Consider the following 23,649-nt stretch of genomic DNA (forward strand, 5'->3'; position numbering starts at 1 on the left):
CCACTCCTCTCTCTGGGCTAGTGCTCGCCAAAATTGCAATAGCAATCACTTGCAATCTGCGAGTGCGATTTTGTGAAGCAATTTTCAGAGTGATTTGTGAATGAATCGCTCCCCCCAAAAAATACTACATGCAGTGTGTTTACGATATTGGAAAAATCACAGCGCTGCTGTGGGGACACCCTCATAGAGTAACATTAGCCAAGCACTTTTCAAATCATTGTCGATTTGAAAAATGCTCAGAAACACTTGGTGTGCACCAGCCCTCCCTCATTCCACATAAATAATAGTACGCTGCTGGTGAGTTCAGAGCAGGGTGAGCCGAATGACGGCTCTCCCTGCTGCCGCTAAACTCCTTGGTGGCGTTAAATACTATTCCCCCTCCGACTCATCGCAACTCGGAGGGAGATGTAATTCAAGGTCGATCACCGGAGCCCCAAATTACCTTACACACCCGCGCAGCATATTATTGCTGATATGGAGCTCCTAGATTCTAACCAACTGCTTCGCCTTCTCTCTCCTATCTCCAGTCTTATTAGTTATCCTAACCTAAAGCTGGCCATACATGCATCAATTGTTACTGACAGATTCTTTCACTACGATTAAATCATAATGGCTTTTCCACCTGTCTGTACTAAGTATGTATGTGGCCTGCAGGGTTTCATCCTATAGTGAAGTTATCTGACTGAGGTAGATGGTGTTCTGGTAAAGGGGGAGGGAGATATCAGAGATGGGAGAGGGACATATTTGAGGGATTAGTAGAGATGGTGGTGAAGGGAAGAACATAAGTGTGTCACACTGTCCTTTGAGTGTTCTTGCTATATTTCCGCATGGGTGCCCCATGTGACTTCTTTCTATAGTAGTGCGATCGCTTCCTCCAGAGTCACAATGCCATCCCCAAGCTGTGCTGCAAGAAAACACCTTCAAAGACAAAGAAACACATATAGTGCAACCTGTATCAATCTAACTATATCACCCTGAAGTGACAGACACTCATCAAAAACCGGGGTGTGACAACATGGAAGGGTTCCACCACCTGCGGGCTCAGGCGCTCCCCCCCTTTATGTCCCTGCTCACCAGATTTATACTTGACTCAGCATCTATATTCTGCCACCAGGGCACTTCCGCATGGACTTATCTGTAAGTAAACTGCGAAGAGCGGACTATGTGTAAAACCACTTTTAATACTTAGATTAAAATCAAGTAATGCCCGTACATGTTAAAAAACAAACAGAGCTTTGTATATCCCTCTGGTCGGGCAGGATTTCAGCGTCTCGCGTCTACCGTGCCTCCAGATCCCCTCATGGACTTAGCTTCCGTGTCCTATAGCTCCGCCCTACCGGTTTCGTCACATCACATGACTCATCAGGGGCTACTACCAATACGTTTGCTGAGTCTTAAATCCGCCTCTCATCTCATTAGAATATTACGTACACCTGCGTGTCATCAATGCGGCCGGATTTCCGTGAGGCTGGTTGCCCGTTACTTTGCCAGCCCCTTTGTTCGTAGCGGAATTATCCCCATGTACTCTAATCCTTATTCATACATTACCTGGCTCCAACCAAAATTATCTTTTGTCCATACGTATGTACACATCTCCAGTGTTATCGCCTCCCCTTCTCCGCCGCAGACTTCACTCATTGCTATTGCCCATACTGCGCTCCATCTTAGCTGGCGCCCCATGTGACTACTGGCATATACAAAGTGAGGTGCATGTGTGATGTCATTTGGGCTGGGACTGCAATGATAAAGGGCCTCTAGTTTGTGTTTTCCCCCCAGGCCTAAAGGTCCCAGTCCTACCCTGGGGGAGGGAGATGAAAAAGAAAAAAGTGTCTGGGAGGGGGCTGCAGGAAGATAAGGAAAGGTGAGGGAGAACAATAGGAGGAGAGCAGCGAGGTCACAGGAGTGTTCCTTCCTTTCTCTGGCTAGCCTATTGCCATATCATGCATCAGGGGGGGCTTGGTTTTTATTTTTATTTTTATTTATTTTTTTACACCTATTTAAATGTGGTTTCCCTTTAAAAAGAAAAGGCATCCAAATTCGCGAACACAAATTTTTACCCAAATTTTGTTACCGAACACGAACCGAATTCGAATTTGAATCGAATTCGGTGATCGCAATCGAATTTGAATCCGAATTTGCCCCGGACCCGAATTCAAATGTACCCAAATCGAATTTTAGTACATTCGAGCAACCCTGCTGGTAATGAACACCTCTATATGTGCATCACACAGTGCTAAACTTAAATAAACTGTTTCCTTACTCTGATTACCCCTTTCTGACAATGCATCTGTCCTTGATAGGTTTTGCGGCTCCATATTACCAAAGTGCTTGGGGCCCCATGTAAAACTCACACTGGGGCCCCAAGCTCCTAGTTACGCCACTGTCTGTCTTATGGTGCGTTGGACTTGGGGTGCTGGACCTAACTGCCATTGTTAACGACCTCTCCTGTCTATTGGTAGAGAGGCATGAACTTGGTGTGGCTGGTCTCCGTGCCTCTGCCCAACCTGCACAGATGCCTTGCATTCTAAACCTTGAGAGCTCGCCTTGCTGTCTCCCATTGCCTGGAAACCAATTTGCATGCCACTCTGCTGTTCCTGATGGTGGCTCCTGCAACGCCAAACAACTGGAGAATCCACGCATTGTGCAGAGAGCCACCCCAGCTCCAAACCACTGGAGGGCAGGACCACGGCAGGAGGGCAGGAGCCATCTCTGTTATTGGGGCTAATAACTGTGCTCACTGCTACGGAGTGAGTGCAGCGATTGGTCCCAATGGCGGAGCAGTGGTCCACCCATTGAGACCATTGGCACCAATTACAAGCAGCTTCCAGCATTTAGCAATGTAAGCCTTGTCTTACTTTTGCAGCCGGGTGACCGAGGCTTTGTGGTTTTAGCTGGACTGGGGCTCTCGGCATAAAGCACGGTGGCTTGAAGCTGCAGAAGCCGCCGTATCACAAACGTATCTGGCTGGTGACAGGCAGACCTTTGCAATGTAAAATGGTACCTGCCGGCCACAGAGATGGTTCAATTTTTATGTGGAGTCCAGTGCGGTGAGAGGTCCATCAAACCCCTCGGTAAAGTTCCAATCAATCGTACAATCCACATAGGACTCGATCCTCCAGGGATGATTCAACTGATTTTTATTGCATACATAAGCGGTGATATAGCACACAAAAAGCACAACGTTTCGGGCAGAGGCCCTTTCTCAAGTGCTCAATTCATCTGGTAAAACCACTGTGAAATATATAGACTCAAATTAACACGCCACACCCAATGAATTGGGGGGCGGGCACAATCTTATACATACATTAACCCTTCCAGGGCCAGAGAGCAGCATGAACATTAGTAAAAAAATATCTATAGAAAACATCTGAGACTGAAGTCTTCGTTAAGGCCAAAAGGTGACTGTGTCCCCAGCTTCTCCATCCACCAAGCCTCTCGTCTAAGTAAAATGGTTCTGTGGTCACTACCCTCAGGGAATCGCACCACCTCTAAGATGAGCCATCTAAGCTGAGTCACACTATAATTAAATTCTTTAAAGTGTCTTGCTAAGGGGGATTCACGATTGCTGTCTTCCTCACCACTCTTAGATTTGAATTTATTGGGGTTCTGTATATTGCTCCTGTGTTCATTCAACCTTGTTTTGATATCTCTCTTGGTCTGACCTACATAGGCCAAACCACATGGGTATTTTATGCAATACACCACCCCTTTTGTGTCGCATGTGGCGTAATCTTTTAAAGGAATTGACATGCCCTGATGGGGGTGACTTATCGCTGAACCTCTGATGATGCTATTGCAATGCTGGCAGTGTAAACAGGGGTAAGTACCCACCCTAGGGGGTCCCAAGAACCGTTGTGTGGGCCCTCTAGATCTACCTTTGCCTTCTATAGACAAATCTAGGTGGCATCCTGCCCCTCCTGACGGAGGTCAGCTGGGGATCAGCTTCAATCACCGGCCAGAACTTCAAAATCGTGTCTCGCAGGTCAAGACTCTCTACAAAAAGTAGTCACAAAATTAACATCCAATGTACTGTCCTGCTTTCCCTATTATATACTCACAGTGTTTCTTGTGACATCCCTCCCACCTCGGCTGCTATTTCCTCACATCTTTTTTCATTGTAGCCACGTTATTTAAAATCTTGTGAGAGGAGTCGTGCCTGCTTCCAATACAATTCATCGGAGGATTTGATCATCCACGCTCTGACGTATTGGCTCTTAGGGATGTACTGTAATGATTGGTGTCAGCACGCAGAGAGAATCTGATTATTGGTGATCTGCAGTATCACCAAGAATGCAGATATATACCTGATTATTGATGATCTGCAGAATCACCGATAATACAGATATATTGCTAACCTCTGGACACCTACAGGTATGTGAGTGTTTGGTGCACCTGCAGAGCAGGTGATATAAGGCAGTAATGGAATACTGCTCTAAAAGGCACAGGAACCTTCCAGCAGCCTGAGACTCTCCAAGGGGCGGAGTCAGGCTGGAGATAGGAAGGACCAGAGAGTGAGTGACACCTGAAGGTGGATGCCACTATCTGATCTGGAGAATATCTCTTAAGGGGAGAGATAGCTCTCGAGATCGGGCTCGCCAGGTCAGCAACACACTGACAGATAAAGTACAAAGACAGAAGGCTGATTCGGTATCCAAGGCAAGCAGGGTCTGGCAATGGAATATCAGATATGCGAGGTACCGAATCAGAAGAAAGAGGAGTAGTCAGAAAAGCAATAAGTCATAACAGATATCAAACAATGTCTAGTCTGGGTGCGAGGTCCTTGGTCTCAGCACCCTGGAACTAGTCTGAATAATAACACAGATGATAATACAGTTCCCTAGTCTGGGTGCGAGGTCCGTGGTCTCAGCACCCTGGAACTAGTCTGAAGTAAACACAGAATAACAGTACAAGTAATCTGGCTAAGTGTGAATTCCCAGGTCCACCTGGTTCTAACACACTGTTGGATCTGACTAAAGGTCTGAGTGCTTCCACGTAGTGATCGTAACGGCAGACAACTTGCAACTGGCCAGCAGGAACTATATATGGAGTAGTGCTCACCAGCACCGCCCTAAATTGATCAACCAATAGTATCCTGCTCTGGAGTCAGCTGATCGGCGTGATCAGCTGACTCTCCCTGCCCAGTATAAGAATTTCGCCTCTCAGCGCGTGCGCGTGTATTCCTAAGCCTGTGTGCACTTACAGACCCAGCCACACCAGACACACGCTGCCACATACAAACCGCCGCACTGTACGCGGAACCAGCCCCCTTACTGTTGTTGCATGCGGCGGCTTTTCCGCGTTATGCCCTGTTACCAGACTCCCGCTTCTGCCTGCAAACCGCCGCATTGGACGTGGAATCAGCTGCCTCCTCAGAAGCACACGCGGCGGCTTTTCCGTGTTTTCTCACATGTACGCAATAAAAATCAGGTGAATCATCCCTGGAGGGTCGAGTACAATGTGGATTGTACGATTGACAGGCAGATCTCGGCATGTTGCTTGTAGGGGCGCTGGTCCAAACTGTTTTTTTTTGGGGGGGAGGGGGGAGAAAAAGTGTGTCTTGTGGTTTGAAAAATACAGTACTAACTGGAGATTAATAGAGATGTAGCGAACGTTACGCCGGCAAAAGGTTCCAGGTGAACTTTGGTGGTTCGCGTTCGCCTGGACCAGGCGAACTTTTGCGGAAGTTCAATTCGCTCCATAATGCACTATGAGGGTCAACTTTGACCCTCTGCATCACAGTCAGCAGGCACATTGTAGCCATTCAGGCTACACTAAGCCCTGGAGCCCCACCCCCCCTTATATAAGGCAGGCTCACTGGCCATAACACTCACTCGTGTGCCTGCTGCAAATAGACTGACTAGAGAGAGCTGCTGCAGATTTTTTCTCCTAGGGAAAGATTACTTAGGCTCTTGGCTTGCTCCTGGCTGATTGTTATTGCTAAAATAGCCCCCCTCAACAGCTCTTTTGAGAGCTAATGTTTTCCTGATGTGTTTTTTTTGTGTCTGTGTTGCTCACTGACACTGACATTATACAGCCCTATCTGTTGCAGCTGGACCTTGGTAATTGTTATTACTGAGCCAGCCAGGCCCTGCCTAACTATCTATACTGGGACACCTATTATTATTATTATTATTATTTAGTATTTATATAGCGCCGACATATTACGCAGCGCTGTACAGTGTATATTTATTGTCTTGTCACTAACTGTCCCTCAAAGGAGCTCACCATCTAATCCCTACCATTGCCATATGTCTATATTATGTAGTGTAAGTACTGTAGTCTAGAGCCAATTTTTAGGGGGAGCCAATTAACTTATCCATATGTTTTTGGAATGTGGGAGGAAACCGGAGTACCCGGAGGAAACCCACGCAGACACGGAGAGAACATACAAACTCTTTGCAGATAGTGCCCTGGCTGGGATTCGAACCAGGGCCCCACCGCTGCAAGGCGAGAGAGCTAACCACTACGCCACCATGCTGCCCACCTACCTATGCCTACCTAACTACTGGGGCACCTACTTACCTATACGGGGACACCTACCTACCTACCTATACTAGGGGACCTACCTATGCCTACCTACCTATACTGGGACTCCTACCTATGCCTAGCTAACTACTGAGGCACCTACCTATGCCTACCTACCTATACTGGGACTCCTACCTATGCCTACCTACATACAAGAAGATAATAAGGTCGTTGCTTCATTGTGGACAGACCAATTTTGATCAGCTGGACAGTCACTGTTGTTCTATCATTGAGCTACCACAGCCCGGCGACCATATGGGCTGGAAAACTGCCACGGCCTGCACTCTGGCCATGTTGCGCACCAGTCCAGCACGGCCGTCACTACGCAAACAGCTGTTTGCGGTGCGTTACACAGTGAGTTTGGTGTGTCACTGTCAAGCAGAACTCTAATTACACTCCCTGATTGATGTATACACATGCAAGATGTTTGAAAGCACGTTAGGCCTGCAATTTAGCATTCAATGTGATTTCTGCCCTTAAAACGCTGCTTTGCGTCACATCCAGATTTTTCCCCGGGACTTTTGGCATGTATCCCACTCCGCCATGCCCCCCTCCAGGTGTTAGACCCCTTGAAACATCTTTTCCATCACTTTTGTGGCCAGCATAATTTTTTCTATTTTTCAAAGTTCGCCTCCCCATTGAAGTCTATTGCGGTTCGCAAACTTTTCCTCGAACCGAACCTTCCGCGAAGGTTCGCGAACAGGGTTCGCGAACTGAAAATCGGAGGTTCGCGACATCACTAGAGATTAATACTCAACTGTGAAGTCATTACCTGTGCGTGAGATTCTTTACTCTCTCTTTACTGGATAAATCACATCTCAATAATTACTGCAGGAATAATTTTTCATTTGGGAAAGTAATTACCTGTAATTCTTGCAGGACCCCTTGAGAAAGGCCTTTATTTTAATTGCAACGTGTCTTAGTAGGTATAATTCATTCCTGCTATATGGATGATGAAAGCAACCAAACATTTTAGCTATAAATAGTGGAGGACTTCAGAGTGTATATTATTATACGTAGACTGAACTGCTGCATCTTCAGCTCTGAGATGTTCACAATGCCAATTGCCCTCCATCTTCATATACAGATTGTGAGGATCATCACTCTGTTCTTCTGCAGTAAAGTTCACACGTTTGAGGGTCAGAGATGTCAGCTGCCAACAATGTCAGATCTGGAGGGGATAAACAAGTTCGGGGATCTGATGGTGGGAGTCTTGTTACCGATCCTTTCCGATAAAGTTTATCAAAACATTTCTTTCACTACTAAACCGCCCAGGGCCAGTTGTACAACGTAAGTTTGTGGATTCTTTTTTTTATTTTATTTGTGTCACTAAATTGTTTTTATTAGGCTGGGAGCAGACTTGTTTAAATTGCTTGCATTTTACAGCATAGTGGAAAACACAGGAGAAGTAGCACGTAATGGAAATCTTGCTCTCTTTGATTTGCATTGTACCATTTTAAAATTTCACAGAATGTTGTTTTTTGCCTACATACTGTATGTGATCCGTACTCTACAATGCTTTCCTATGGAGCCACAAAAAAACAAAAAACACATGCGTTTCACACATTTTTGTAAAAAAAAATAAAGATATAACACTATATTTTTTCAATGGTTGAAAAAGCAGATTATCAAAAATCTAAATCAAAACACAAATGCATGAAAAACCAAATTTAAAACTCACCTGCAAATGCAAAAGCAATTCCAAAAAACATAAAACACAGAGGAAAATGTAGAAACGTGCATAGCAAAGAAAATAAAAAATCATGGATTTCTGCACAGACAAGTGTGCTCCCAGGTTATGAGTACTAGAAACACTAACATAAATCAATGTCATAAAACACATGGGCCAATATACAAATATCTTTTTCTCCTTAGGAGAACTAGGAGATAATGTTTCATCTAATATATTTCTTTTTTAAAGTCAGCACTTTGCAAATTGAAAAGTATCAAAAAGTAACTGCAAAAATAGCATCAAAATTATTTTGATTCTTTTCTTTCAAAGGAAAAAAGAAAAAACATTATATTTAAAGAGACACCTAAGCCAGAAAAAAAAAATGAGTTTTACTCACCTGGGGCTTCTACCAGCCCCCTGCAGCAGTCCTGTGCCCTCACAGCCACTCACTAATCCTCTGGTCCCCCTCTGCCAGCTAGTTTCGTTTTTGCCGACAGGCCTGTCAGGACTGGCCACGCGTAGCTTTTTCCGCATTCCCGACTGTAATTAGCACTATTGCGGGCCGCAACGCGTACGAAAATACGCGTTGCCGCATTACGCACACATAGATATGCGTATTTTTGTACGCATGCGGTCCGCAATAGCGCTAATTACAGTTGGGAATGCGGAAAAGCTACGCGTGCCCAGTCCTGATGGGCCTGTCAGCAAAAACGAAACTAGCTGGCAGTGGGGGACCAGAGGATTAGTGAGTGGCTGCGAGGGCACAGGACTGCTGCAGGGGGCTGGTAGAAGCCTCAGGTGAGTAAAACTCCTTTTTTTTTCCTGACTTAAGGTTCACTTTAAGTTGTGAAAATATCACCTTGGGAGAAAATTCTGGGAGAAATGTTCATTGTACATGGGCCAATAAATAGTCACATGATTCCATATAAAAGAATCAAATATTTTGATGCCAAGTGCGTTAAGCTAGAATAATTTAATAGCCAAGTATACCCTATATACATAAATTAACCACTTAAGTACCAGTGGTCTCTACCCCCTTAAAGTGAACCTCCGGACTAAAAATCTACTCAGCAGAACTGACAAGGCTTGGTGTTTCTTTAACAGTTTCACAGCATCAGAACTTTGCTTTTCTTACCGAAGCATCATTTTTAGCTGCATTTTTACCTAAGCTCCATCCATCAAAGAAAAAAAGATGGGATTTCCTATGTTGGTATTCACGTTGCCTAGCAACTGGGAGGGGTGATCAAGACACAGGACAGTTGGAACTGTGTCTCATGCTCCCGGTCACCTCCTTTCAACCAAAAAGATGGCTGCCATCATGAAAGCAAACATTTGCCTGTTACTTTAACCACTTGAGGACCTAGGGCTTTCTACCCCTTAAGGACCGGCCACTTTTTTCCATTCAGACCACTGCAGCTTTCACGGTTTATTGCTCGCTCATACAACCTACCACCTAAATGAATTTTGGCTCCTTTTCTTGTCACTAATAAAGCTTTCTTTTAGTGCTATTTGATTGCTCCTGCGATTTTTACTTTTTATTATATTCATCAAAAAAGACATGAATTTTGGCAAAAAAATGATTTTTTTAACTTTCTGTGCTGACATTTTTCAAATAAAGTAAAATTTCTGTATACATGCAGCGCGAAAAATGTGGACAAACATGTTTTTGATAAAAAAAAACCCATTCAGTGTATATTTATTGGTTTGGGTAAAAGTTATAGCGTTTACAAACTATGGTGCAAAAAGTGAATTTTCCCATTTTCAAGCATCTCTGACTTTTCTGACCCCCTGTCATGTTTCATGAGGGGCTAGAATTCCAGGATAGTATAAATACCCCCCAAATGACCCCATTTTGGAAAGAAGACATCCCAAAGTATTCACTGAGAGGCATGGTGAGTTCATAGAAGATATTATTTTTTGTCACAAGTAAGCGGAAAATGACACTTTGTGAGAAAAAAAAAAAAAAAAGTTTCCATTTCTTCTAACTTGCGACAAAAAAAATGAAATCTGCTACGGACTCACCATGCCCCTCTCTGAATACCTTGAAGGGTCTACTTTCCAAAATGGGGTCATTAGTGGGGTGTGTTTACTGTCCTGACATTTTGGGGGGTGCTAAATTGTAAGCACCCCTGTAAAGCCTAAAGGTGCTCATTGGACTTTGGACCCCTTAGCGCAGTTAGGCTGCAAAAAAGTGCCACACATGTGGTATTGACGTACTCAGGAGAAGTAGTATAATGTGTTTTGGGGTGTATTTTTACACATACCCATGCTGGGTGGGAGAAATATCTCTGTAAATGACAATTTGTTAATTTTTTTTACACACAATTGTCCATTTACAGAGATATTTCTCCCACTCAGCATGGGTATGTGTAAAAATACACCACAAAACACATTATATTACTTCTCCTGAGTACGGCGATACCACATGTGTGGCACTTTTTTGCACCCTAACTGCGCTAAAGGGCCCAAAGTCCAATGAGTACCTTTAGGATTTCACAGGTCATTTTGAGAAATTTCGTTTCAAGACTACTCCTCACGGTTTAGGGCCCCTAAAATGCCAGGGCAGTATAGGAACCCCACAAATGACCCCATTTTAGAAAGAAGACACCCCAAGGAATTCCGTTAGGAGTATGGTGAGTTCATAGAAGATTTTATTTTTTGTCAAAAGTTAGCGGAAAGTGACACTTTGTGAAAAAACACAATTAAAATCAATTTCCGCTAACTTTTGACAAACGAAATTTCTCAAAATGACCTGTGAAATCCTAAAGGTACTCATTGGACTTTGGGCCCTTTAGCGCAGTTAGGGTGCAAAAAAGTGCCACACATGTGGTATCGCCATACTCGGGAGAAGTAGTACAATGTGTTTTGGGGTGTATTTTTACACATACCCATGCTGGGTGGGAGAAATACCTCTGTAAATGGACAATTGTGTGTAAAAAAATCAAAAGATTGTCATTTACAGAGGTATTTCTCCCACCCAGCATGGGTATGTGTAAAAATACACCCCAAAACACATTGTACTACTTCTCCCGAGTACGGCGATACCACATGTGTGGCACTTTTTTGCACCCTAACTGCACTAAGGGGCCCAAAGTCCAATGAGTACCTTTAGGATTTCACAGGTCATTTTTGTTTCAAGACTACTCCTCACGGTTTAGGGCCCCTAAAATGCCAGGGCAGTATAGGAACCCCACTAATGACCCCATTTTAGAAAGAAGACACCCCAAGGTATTCCGTTAGGAGTATGGTGAGTTCATAGAAGTTTTTATTTTTTTGTCACAAGTTAGCGGAAATTGATTTTAATAGTTTTTTTTTCACAAAGTGTCATTTTCCGCTAACTTGTGACAAAAAATAAAATCTTCTATGAACTCACCATACTCCGTACGGAATACCTTTGGGTGTCTTCTTTCTAGAATGGGGTCATTTGTGGGGTTCCTATACTGCCCTGGCATTTTAGGGGCCCTAAACCGTGAGGAGTAGTCTTGAAACCAAATGTCGCAAAATGACCTGTGAAATCCTAAAGGTACTCATTGGACTTTGGGCCCTTTAGCGCAGTTAGGGTGCAAAAAAGTGCCACACATGTGGTATCGCCGTACTCAGGAGAAGTAGTATAATGTGTTTTGTGGTGTATTTTTACACATACCCATGCTAAGTGGGAGAAATATCTCTGTAAATGACAATTGTTTGATTTTTTTACACACAATTGTCCATTTACATAGAAATTTCTCCCACCCAGCATGGGTATGTGTAAAAATACACCCCAAAACACATTATACTACTTTTCCTGAGTACGGCGGTACCACATGTGTGACACTTTTTTGCAGCCTAGGTGCGCTAAGGGGCCCAACGTCCTATTCACAGGTCATTTTGAAGCATTTGTTTTCTAGACTACTCCTCGCGGTTTAGGGCCCCTAAAATGCCAGGGCAGTATAGGAACCCCACAAGTGACCCCATTTTAGAAAGAAGACACCCCAAGGTATTCCGTTAGGTGTATGGCGAGTTCATAGAAGATTTTATTTTTTGTCACAAGTTAGTGAAAAATGACACTTTGTGAAAAAAAACCAATAAAAATTAATTTCCGCTAACTTTTGACAAAAAATAAAATCTTCTATGAACTCGTCATACACCTAACAGAATACCTTGGGGTGTCTTTTTTTCTAAAATGGGGTCACTTGTGGGGTTCCTATACCGCCCTGGCATTTTACAGGCCCAAAACCGTGAGGAGTAGTCTGGAAACCAAATGTCTCAAAATGACTGTTCAGGGGTATAAGCATCTGCAAATTTTGATGACAGGTGGTCTATGAGGGGGCAAATTTTGTGGAAACGGTCATAAGCAGGGTGGCCTTTTAGATGACAGGTTGTATTGGGCCTGATCTGATGGATAGGAGTGCTAGGGGGGTGGCAGGAGGTGATTGATGGGTGTCTCAGGGGGTGGTTAGAGGGGAAAATAGATGCAATCAATGCACTGGGGAGGTGATCGGAAAGGGGTCTGAGGGGGATCTGAGGGTTTGGCCGAGTGATCAGGAGCCCACACGGGGCAAATTGGGGCCTGATCTGATGGGTAGGTGTGCTAGGGGGTGACAGGAGGTGATTGATGGGTGTCTCAAGGTGTGATTAGAGGGGGGAATGGATGCAAGCAATGCACTGGCGAGGTGATCAGGGCTGGGGTCTGAGGGCATTCTGAGGGTGTGGGCGGGTGATTGAGTGCCCTAGGGGCAGATAGGGGTCTAATCTGATAGGTAGCAGTGACAGGGGGTGATTGATGGGTAATTAGTGGGTGTTTAGGGTAGAGAATAGATGGAAACACTGCGCTTGGGTGGTGATCTGATGTCGGATCTGCGGGCGATCTATTGGTGTGGGTGGGTGATCAGTTTGCCCGCAAGGGGCAGGTTAGGGGCTGATTGATGGGTGGCAGTGACAGCGGGTGATTGATGGGTGGCAGTGACAGGGGGTGATTGATGGGTGGCAGTGACAGGGGGTGATTGATGGGTGATTGATAGGTGATTGACAGGTAATCAGTGGGTTATTACAGGGGAGAACAGATGTAAATATTGCACTGGCGAATTGATAAGGGGGGGTCTGAGAGCAATCTGAGCGTGTAGGCGGGCGATTGGGTGCCCGCAAGGGGCAGATTAGGGTCTGATCTGATGGGTAACAGTGACAGGTAGTGATAGGGGGTGATTGATGGGTGATTGATGGGTAATTAGTGGGTGTTTAGAGGAGAGAATAGATGGAAACACTGCGCTTGGGTGGTGATCTGATGTCGGATCTGCGGGCGATCTATTGGTGTGGGTGGGTGATCAGTTTGCCCGCAAGGGGCAGGTTAGGGGCTGATTGTTGGGTGGCAGTGACAGGGGGTGATTGATGGGTGATAGGTGATTGGCAGGTGATTGACAGGTGATCAGTGGGTTATTACAGGGAAGGACAGATGTAAATATTGCACTGGCGAATTGATAAGGGGGGGTCTGAGGGCAATCTGAGCGTGTAGGCGGGTGATTGGGTGCCTGCAAGGGGCAGATTAGGGTCTGATCTGATAGGTAACAGTGACAGGTGGTGATAGGGAGTGATTGATGGGTGATTGATGGGTAATTAGTGGGTGTTTAGAGGAGAGAATAGATGTAAACGCTGCGCTTGGGTGGTGATCTGATGTCGGATCTGCGGGCGATCTATTGGTGTGGGTGGGTGATCAGATTGCCCGCAAGGGGCAGGTTAGGGGCTGATTGTTGGGTGGCAGTGACAGCGGGAGATTGATGGGTGGCAGTGACAGGGGGTGATTGATGGGTGGCAGTGACAGGGGGTGATTGATGGGTGATTGATAGGTGATTGACAGGTAATCAGTGGGTTATTACAGGGGAGAACAGATGTAAATATTGCACTGGCGAATTGATAAGGGGGGGTCTGAGAGCAATCTGAGCGTGTAGGCGGGCGATTGGGTGCCCGCAAGGGGCAGATTAGGGTCTGATCTGATGGGTAACAGTGACAGGTGGTGATAGGGGGTGATTGATGGGTGATTGATGGGTAATTAGTGGGTGTTTAGAGGAGAGAATAGATGGAAACACTGCGCTTGGGTGGTGATCTGATGTCGGATCTGCGGGCTATCTATTGGTGTGGGTGGGTGATCAGATTGCCCGCAAGGGGCAGGTTAGGGGCTGATTGTTGGGTGGCAGTGACAGGGGGTGATTGATGGGTGATAGGTGATTGGCAGGTGATTGACAGGTGATCAGTGGGTTATTACAGGGAAGAACAGATGTAATTAATGCACTGGTGAATTGATAAGGGGGGGGGTCAGAGTGCAATCTGAGCGTGTGGGCGGGTGATTGGGTGCCCGCAAGGGGCAGATTAGGGTCTGATCTGATAGGTAAAAGTGACAGGTGGTGATAGGGGGTGATTGATGGGTGATTGATGGGTAATTAGTGGGTGTTTAGAGGAGAGAATAGATGTAAACAATGGATTTGGGAGGTGATCTGATGTCGGATCTGCGGGCGATCTATTGGTGTGGGGGGGTGATCAGATTGCCCGCAAGGGGCAGGTTAGGGGCTGATTGATGGGTGGCAGTGACAGGGGGTGATTGACGGGTGATTGACGGGTGATTGATGGGTGATTGACAGGTGATGGACAGGTGATGGACAGGTGATCAGGGGGGATAGATGCATACAGTACATGGGGGGGGGGTCTGGGGAGAATCTGAGGGGTGGGGGGTGATCAGGAGGGAGCGGGGGCAGGGGGGGGGAATAAAAAAAAAAATAGCGTTGACAGATAGTGACAGGGAGTGATTGATGGGTGATTAGGGGGGTGATTGGGTGCAAACAGGGGTCTGGGGGGTGGGCAGGGGGGGGGGTCTGATGGGTGCTGTGGGCGATCTGGGGCAGGGGGGGGGGAAATCAGTGTGCTTGGTGCAGACTAGGGTGGCTGCAGCCTGCCCTGGTGGTCCCTCGGACATTGGGACCACCAGGGCAGGAGGCAGCCTGTATAATACACTTTGTAAACATTACAAAGTGTATTATACACTTTGTATGCGGCGATCGTCGGGTTAACATCCCGCCGGCGCTTCCGTATGGCCGGCGGGATGTTGCGGCGGGTGAGCGGCGCCAGGCGGAGGCGGAGGATCGCGTCACGGATGACGCGATCGCTCCGCCCATGCCCATACAAGGACCGCCGCCAATTGTCAATACGGCGGTCCTTGCGGCGTCCACTTCCCGGCCGCCAATTGTATATACGGCGGTCGGGAAGTGGTTAAAACAGAGTGGGTAAGAGATTATATTACCTATCTATTTTAATTAACATCACTAATGTAACTTAATGACAGTATGTTTGTTTAGGCTGGAGTTCCTCTTTAAGGACCAGAGACCGCTGTTACAATAACGACAGAATCCCCAAAAATCGCTGCATATACCCAACCCAACCGCCATCACCACCGCATGCCGAGATCCTCAGGACATCCACTCTGCCGTCTCTATGACAGCAGAGTCATGTGAGTCGGTTAGGAGCCGCTTTCATTGGCTCCTGACCGTGTCTATCAATGTAAGCCAATGGGAGTTGCTTACATTGATAGACACGTCCAGGAACCAATGAAATCAGCTTCTGACTGCCTCACAGGGCTCTGCCGTAAGAGAGACAGGCAAAGCAAGTGAGCTGTGACGGGACATGGCGGGGATTCAGCAGCGAGATCAGTGGGAGCCACAAAAACGGCAGACGCATGCTGTGGCGGTGATTGAAATCTAAAACCCGCCAGCCAGGTAACCACCAAATCAGGGCATAGATTTCAATCACCTAGTTAAGGTAGCCATATTTACCAGATAACAAAATTCATCTGATCTGAGGTCTGAGTGACAGCCGGGCTGGATTTGTACTCTTTACCGCCCTAGGCCACTGTCATCAGCCATCGCCCCTCAGTATAGGTACCCTCCGCCGTTAGTGCTAGCCAGATGACTCCTCCCCCTTTCCTTCCAGTATAGCTAGCCAGATGACCCCTCCTCTTCCCTCTAGTATATGTAGCCAGATGACTCCTCCCCCTTTCCCTCCAGTATAGGTAGCCTGATGACTCCCTTAATCCCTCCCTTTCCTACCCCCCCCCCACCACCTTATAGTATAGGTAGCCAGCTCGCCTTCACACCGCAGCAGCCATCAGTGTCACTCATTTCTCCACTCATCTCCAGTGCAGAAACTTTCTCTTCCTTTCTGTCTCCAATGCTGCTCAAGTCACTAGCCACCGGCCACAATGCAAACGTGCACAGAGAGCAAGGTGGCTGCTGCACAGGCCGCTAGCAGCAAAGTACCGCGGTCAGACTCTCACCTGATCTCCCTGCATTGCGGCATTTGCAAGCTTGAAAATGCTGCACCAGTTTAGCCTGCTGCTTTGGTGCCCTTCCTCCTGTGGTGCCCTAGGCCATGGCCTTAGGCGGCCTTGGCCTAAATCCGACCCTGAGTGACAGGGAGGCACAGGGGCAGGCAAGGCGGTGAAGAACATGGGAAGGTATGGGGCACAGCCCAGAGGCAGGCATGGCACCCATGCTGCACCCTTCTAGATACGCCACTGTGGACCACAGTATTAGTGGTAAACACAGGTCATGCTATGGTAACCATGCCAAACATGCAGAACTGCTATTCTGGTGTTCGTGCTTCAACTGCCTCATATCCAAAGCAAAGTTTGTATGTTTTTTTTATCTATGGCTCTAACTTATGTTTCGGGAAAAAAAAAGTGGTTGCCTTTGTTGTAACCTATGTTAGACTTTCTCTACCATAACTTTATTTACCAATTCTACTTGATACATTTCTTACACTAGTTGTTTCTATATCAGGCTCTCGGCTTCCTCTTTTTGTTCCTCACTCAGCAATAATTGATTTGTGCACCACACTGTCTGCACAATCCGAAGCTTCCGGGACGACACGGTTAGTGTGCAGGGCCCCATATGCTTCATTTGCTGTTGCATCTCCTTGAGGGCAGAAAGGGTAACGCAATGCAAAAAAGTGCCCAAGTGTAAAAGAGGCCCAACAAGTGTTCAGTTCAGCCTTCTGTGTGAAACAGTCCTAATTTTGGGTCTATAGACTGCTTTGTTGCATTTACATACTTGCTATTCTTAAAGAGACACTGATGCTATTCTTAAAGCAGAATATAACCCTGCATTTCAACTTTGCTCTAAAATATTATTTACAGCATATTATATGCAAAAAGCATTTTTTTTTTACTAGACCAGCATTGGAAGGGTTAAACACAGACGTTTCAAGTTCCGTGGAGAGATATGCAGAAGTTCAGATTGTTACATTCTATGTATCTATTGATAAACAGTTACACACTCTTTGGCAGTCCTCCAAGCTCCTTCTCAGTCAGAGAGATGAGTCACATTAAACACTTAGATACATTTATGTAAACAAAATGTATCTCTTTTCAGCTTCGGATGCGTCTGCAGAAATCTAAAGGAACTTTAAAGCCCTGTGTAACCCTTCCAATGCTGGTCTAGTAAAAAAAAAAAAATGCTGGTTGCATATAATATACTGTAAATAATGTTTTAGAGCAAAGTTGAAATGCAGGGTTATATTCCGCTTTAAAGAGACACTGAAGCGAAAAAAAATTATGCTAAAATGAATTGGTTGTGTAGTATGGATAATTACTAGAACATTAGTAGCAAAGGAGATATTCTCAGATTGTTATTGCATCATCCTCTAATATTTGCAGCTTACACTTTACACTCAGCATTCTACGTAAATGATTTTACAGAGTAGGCCAATGAACTATTGACCCGTCCTCTGGAGAGAAAAATAAAATACAGTGACTGACAGTTGTAATAACAAGCTTCAGAAGACAGAGCTCTCTGCGACTTTGAAGGTTGTAGAGCTCAATAGCTCTTTTGTATAGATTACAACTGGAATTCCTTAACTCTTCCTGTACTGGAGACAATACTAGGTTTATGTCTCTGCTCCTAATGTTTTATTTCTTAGCTGTACTACACATACAAATCATTATATCATAATTTTTTTTCCGTTTCAGTGTCTCTTTAAAGCCTGTTTCCACTGGATGCGCTTTGACTTGATTTCTAAAGAGCCAATCTTTTGCCGAATTCAATAATACATTTTTAGTCATGTCAGTTAGGGCAGTTGGGGTGCGCTGAACTAGTACAATGAGACTCATCTGGCCAGAGCCGGGACAAGGTCCTCCAGCACCCAAGCCTGAGAACATCAAAGTGCGCCCCTCCATCCCTCCCACCCCAGCCACCACACACTGATTGCTACTACAGTAAGAGGTGCCTCAGGGCCAACAACCCCCCAACACCTTAATCTCTAGCTATCTGGCTTGCAGTCACTGCCATGTATCCTCTTTTTTTATTTCTCTCTGCTTCAAACACAATAGGGGAATGATAGCTGAGTGAGTTGTGCGCCCCTCCTACACTGCGCCCTGAGGCTGGAGCCTCTCTCGCCTCTGCCTCGGCCCGGCCTTGCATCTGGAATAACTTATCCACCACACCATGCATTTCTGGTGCAACTGTGTTTCTGTATCATGTGGCACAGCTGAACGAGACTTTCCAATCACACCAAACATTGTACAGCAAATGCACCAGAAAAGCACATAGGTTTTATATTTGCATTTTGAAGTGGAAATTGGCCTTTAAAGTGGACCTGATCTCTGGCACAGGACAAAAGGAGAACATAGATAAATGCATCCTGCATGTATTTAGAGAGTTCAGCCCAGGCATGGGAAAACTTGGCCCTCCAGCTGTTGAGGAACTACAAGTCCCACAATGCATTGCAGGAGTCTGACAGCCACAGTCATGACTCATAAAGGCAAATGCATTGTGGGATCTGTAGTTCCTTAAAGAGAACCCGAGGTGTGTTTAAAGAATGTTATCTGCATACAGAGGCTGGATCTGCCTATACAGCCCAGCCTCTGTTGCTATCCCAAACCCCACTAAGGTCCCCCTGCACTCTTCAATCCCTCATAAATCACAGCCGCGCTGTGCTGCTGTATTTACATCTGTAGTGTCAGTCTCAGCTGCTCCCCCGCCTCCTGCATAGCTCCAGTCCCTGCCCCTGTCCCTTCCCTCCAATCAGCAGGGAGGGAAGGGATGCGGGCGGGGACTGGAGTTCTGCAGGAGGCGGGGAGAGCAGCAGACTGACACTATAGAGATAAACACAGCCAGCTCTGACAAGCTGTTTGTCAGCAGCGTGGCTGTGATTTATGAGGGATTGCAGAGTGCAGGGGGACCATAGGGGGGTTTGGGATAGCAACAGAGGCTGGGCTGTATAGGCAGATCCAGCATCTGTATGCAGATAATATTCTTCAAACCCACCTCGGGTTCTCTTTAACAGCTGAAGGCCTTGGTTTAGCCTGTCTAATTTCCTCTAATCTGTGACTAATAACAACCAGGGATAGTCGTAGTGAGCCAACTCCGCTACACTGGAACTACGTGTAGTTTTACGCAATTACGCTTCGCCAAACAATGGCTTTCAAATCTAATATTTGCTTCATGTGCATTTCGTAGACTACGCATTAAAATACGCAATTACGTGTAGTGCGAAGCGCAGTGTATGCGAATGCTTATGCCCATATGCGTAAAATTTTCCGCATTAATTGGACCCCTTCTATGCATACATTCCCCTTTCCAATGCATACATTTGTAAGCATACAATCTTACGCAGAAAAATAGCCCTCCTACTAAAAAAACTTTCACTTTGGGTTCCCTTTAATTGCCTGAAATCTATGTTACAAATGTAAAATAATTATCTCTTGCTAAAAAACTTGTGTTTGGGTTTTAAGATTCAATTTGGACCTTTACCAGTTGGCTCAGACCTTCTTCTTTGCTGTAGAAGAGATTAATATGACTCCAGACATTTTGCCTAACATCACCTTAGGGTACCATGTTTATGACACCTGTAATGTTCCTCACTACGAGCTACAAGGAGCCTTGGAAATTCTCACGGAGTCCAGCTCGCCTGTCCCCAACTATCAATGTCGTTCTAAATCTCGGTTCACTGCCGTTTTGGGATCCATCATGTCTTCCAACTCCATTATCCTGGCAAATGTTTTAGGTGCTTTAAGATATCCTCAGGTAAGAAAGATGCTTTATTATCTTAGAATTCTCTAAACTGGAAAATCTACTCTAAAGTGAAATTCTGCTATTGCTAAATTGCTATGTGAGCTATGATAGGTAGGGGATAAGCAGAAATTACGCCTATGCGTAATTACGCATTGTAATTCGAAATTACGCATCGTAATCGTAATGCAACATTTCAGGGAAAAGCATAATTCATTTAATTGTAAGCATTCGTAATTACTCATGAATTTACGCATAATTTCATGCCATCTTTGGCGGAGAATAGCAAAGCTAACATACATGCCATTGCTACCAAAATTGCTACAAATTTTAAGGAGAATAGTGGGTAAAAAAAGTATTGTTAAAAAAAGACCTTGTGGTTTTAAGAAAATCGATTTTAAAAATACAAAGAAAAATGGTTTTTAAACTAATTTTTTCTGAGTTTAAAGAGACACTGAAGCGAAAAAAAATGATGATATTATGATTTGTATGTGTAGTACAGCTAAGAAATAAAACATTAAGATCAGATACATCAGTGTAATTGTTTCCAGTACAGAAAGAGTTGAGAAACTCCAGTTGTTATCTCTATGCAAAAAAGCCATTAAGCTCTGCGACTTTCAAAGTCGTGGAGAGGGCTGTCTGACTTTTATTATCTCAACTGTTAGTGAACAATTTTCTTTTTCTCTGCCAGAGGAGAGGTCATTAGTTCACAGACTGCTCTGAAAGAATCATTTTGAATGCTGAGTGTTGTGTAATCTGCACATATTAGAGAATGATGCAATGTTAGAAAAACACTATATACCTGAAAATAAAAATATGAGAATATTTTCTTTGCTGCTAATCTTCTAGTATTTATTCATAGTACACAACCAATTCATTATATCATATATATTTTTTTTTTCGCTACAGTGTATCTTTAAAAACCATTTTTCTTTGCATTATTCACATTTTTAAAAACTACAAGGTCTGTTTGAAAAAAAAATTGACTTGTATCCACTACTTTCCCTAAAGGAGTTATCAGGCATTTCTATGCAAAATAAGTGCTACTTACCCGGGGCTTCGTCCAGCCCCAAGCTCCCAGCATGTCCCTCGCCACAGCTCAGCCGACAGCCATTCGCCGCCGCTGCCTCCCAGTCCTCGGCAATCACGTGTACTGCAACTGCGCGAGCGGCGCTGTCAATCACTGCCACGTGGACTGGAGCGTACTGCGCAGGCGCAGTAGTTCTGCACCTGCGCAGTACGCTCCGGTCCACGTGGGGGTGATTGACAGCGCTGCTTGCGCAGGCACAGTACAGGCTGACCTCCAGGTCGGCCTGACGTCATTGCCAGGGACCGGGAGGCAGTGGCGGCGAACGGCTGACGACGGAGCTGCGGTGAGGGATATGCTGGGAGCTTGGGGCTGGAGCACTTATTTTGCATAGAAATGCCTGATAACTCCTTTAACATATGTGGCAATTTCAGTTGCAATAGCATGTATGGGGGCTTTGCTATTCACCGCCAAAGTCAATACGTAATTACGCCTAAATTCATGCTTCATTACCAATGATTAAACAAAGTCAATTGGATTACGAATTTGTATTGAAGTTTAGGTGTAATTACAAAAAATAACAGTTAATTTCGCGTAATCCTAATTAGTGGATTCCAATCATCACTGAGGATTGGGAGACAAGTCATTCTGTAGTGGATGTGTACTCTTGTATTGCAGCCCTAGTGTCTCAGGCTAAGGTCTCAGTGCTTGTCAAATGACTGAAGAATGCTGGTAAGTGTTTTTTTTCAGCAGCATTAACATGAAGGCCCCTCCATCCCTCCAACTCATAGGTGAGGAGTGTGATGCTGCAACAAAGGGATTGGAAACCTTTTAAGAAGTTATGATTCTCAAAACAGGTGCTTATGGGGAGCGTTGGCGGGCGGGCAGCACGGTGGCGTAGTGGTTAGCTCTCTCGCCTTGCAGCGCTGGGTCCCTGGTTCGCATCCCAGACAGGGCACTATCTGCAAAGAGTTTGTATGTTCTCTCCGTGTCTGCGTGGGTTTCCTCCGGGCACTCCGGTTTCCTCCCACATTCCAAAAACATACGGATAAGTTAATTGGCTCCCCCTTAAAAAATTGGCACTAGACTACAGTACTTACACTACATAATATAGACATATGGCAATGGTAGGGATTAGATTGTGAGCTCCTTTGAGGGACAGTTAGTGACAAGATATATATATATATATATATACACTGTACAGCGCTGCGTAATATGTCGGCGCTATATAAATACTAAATAATAATAATAAATAATAATGGGGAGAATTAATTAAAAAAAAGGATGGATGATGCTAATGATGGCACTTACAAACTTTTGATTTTTAATTGCTATCACCAACAACATTCTTCTCATTTTATTTATTTGCAAAACCACATGAACTCCCAGCCACATATTATTATTTATTATTCATATACAGAGGCGTATCTAGAGGGGTTCAGGCATGGCTCGTGCCATGGGCACCACAGCACCATAGGCCCCCATGCTTGCCCCTATGCTGCACCCCCATGCCTGCTCTTGTGCTACACCCCCATGCCTGCCCCTGTGCTGCCCCCCCATGCTTGCCTCTGTGCTGTGCCCCATGCCTACCCCTATGCTGCACCGCCATGCCTGCTCCTGTGCTACACCCCCATGCCTGCCCCTCTGCTGCTCCCCCATGCCTGCCTCTGTGCTGTGCCCCATGCCTGCCCCTATGCTGCACCGCTATACCTGCTCCTGTGCTACACCCCCATGCCTGCCCCTGTGCTGCCCCCCCATGCTTGCCTCTGTGCTGTGCCCCATGCCTGACCCTATGCTGCACCGCTATACCTGCTCCTGTGCTACACCCCCATGCCTGCCCCTGTGCTGCCCCCCCATGCTTGCCTCTGTGCTGTGTCCCATGCCTGCCCCTCTGCTGCTCCCCCATGCCTGCCTCTGTGCTGTGCCCGATGCCTGCCACTATGCTGCACCGCCATGCCTGCTCCTGTGCTACACCCCCATGCCTGCCCCTGTGCTGTGTCCCATGCCTGCTCCTCTGCTGCTCCCCCCATGCCTGCTTCTGTACTGTGCCCCATGCTTGCCCCTGTGCTACTCCCCCATGCCTACCACTGTGCTGCACTGCCATACCTGCCCCTGTGCTGCACAACCAGACCCGTTTCTAGGGGCCGCGCAGCCGTGCGGCAGCCCTGAGCGCAGACAGCCAAAGGGCGCTGTGAACTCTCCCTCCCTCTCCCCAGGGGACTGCAAAGTAATTAGTTCAGGGAAGCACTGTATACAGCTACACTGACTGGCCAGGGGGGAAGGGGGGCAATCTCCCCCCAGGCCACCTTTCATTCAGTGATTTAGGGCAGGTCTGGTGTCTGGTGTATTTGGGTTTGTTGTAAGGCGATGTGAAACTTGAGGCTAGCTGATAAAAGTGC

The 23,649-nt window shown here is 45.9% G+C and overlaps 1 protein-coding gene across 1 annotated transcript in view; it reads left to right on the forward strand.

Annotated features, from left to right (window-relative positions):
* Positions 1-23,649, forward strand: part of LOC137562045 (extracellular calcium-sensing receptor-like) — a 70,151-nt gene that overhangs the window by 13,028 nt on the left and 33,474 nt on the right. The window contains exon 2 of the mRNA XM_068273386.1: positions 19,947-20,238. Within this exon, the coding sequence (XP_068129487.1) occupies positions 19,947-20,238 (292 nt within the window). The remainder of the gene's footprint in view (positions 1-19,946; positions 20,239-23,649) is intronic.

Source organism: Hyperolius riggenbachi, chromosome 3 (assembly GCF_040937935.1).
Source record: "Hyperolius riggenbachi isolate aHypRig1 chromosome 3, aHypRig1.pri, whole genome shotgun sequence".
Classification (NCBI taxonomy): domain Eukaryota; kingdom Metazoa; phylum Chordata; class Amphibia; order Anura; family Hyperoliidae; genus Hyperolius; species Hyperolius riggenbachi.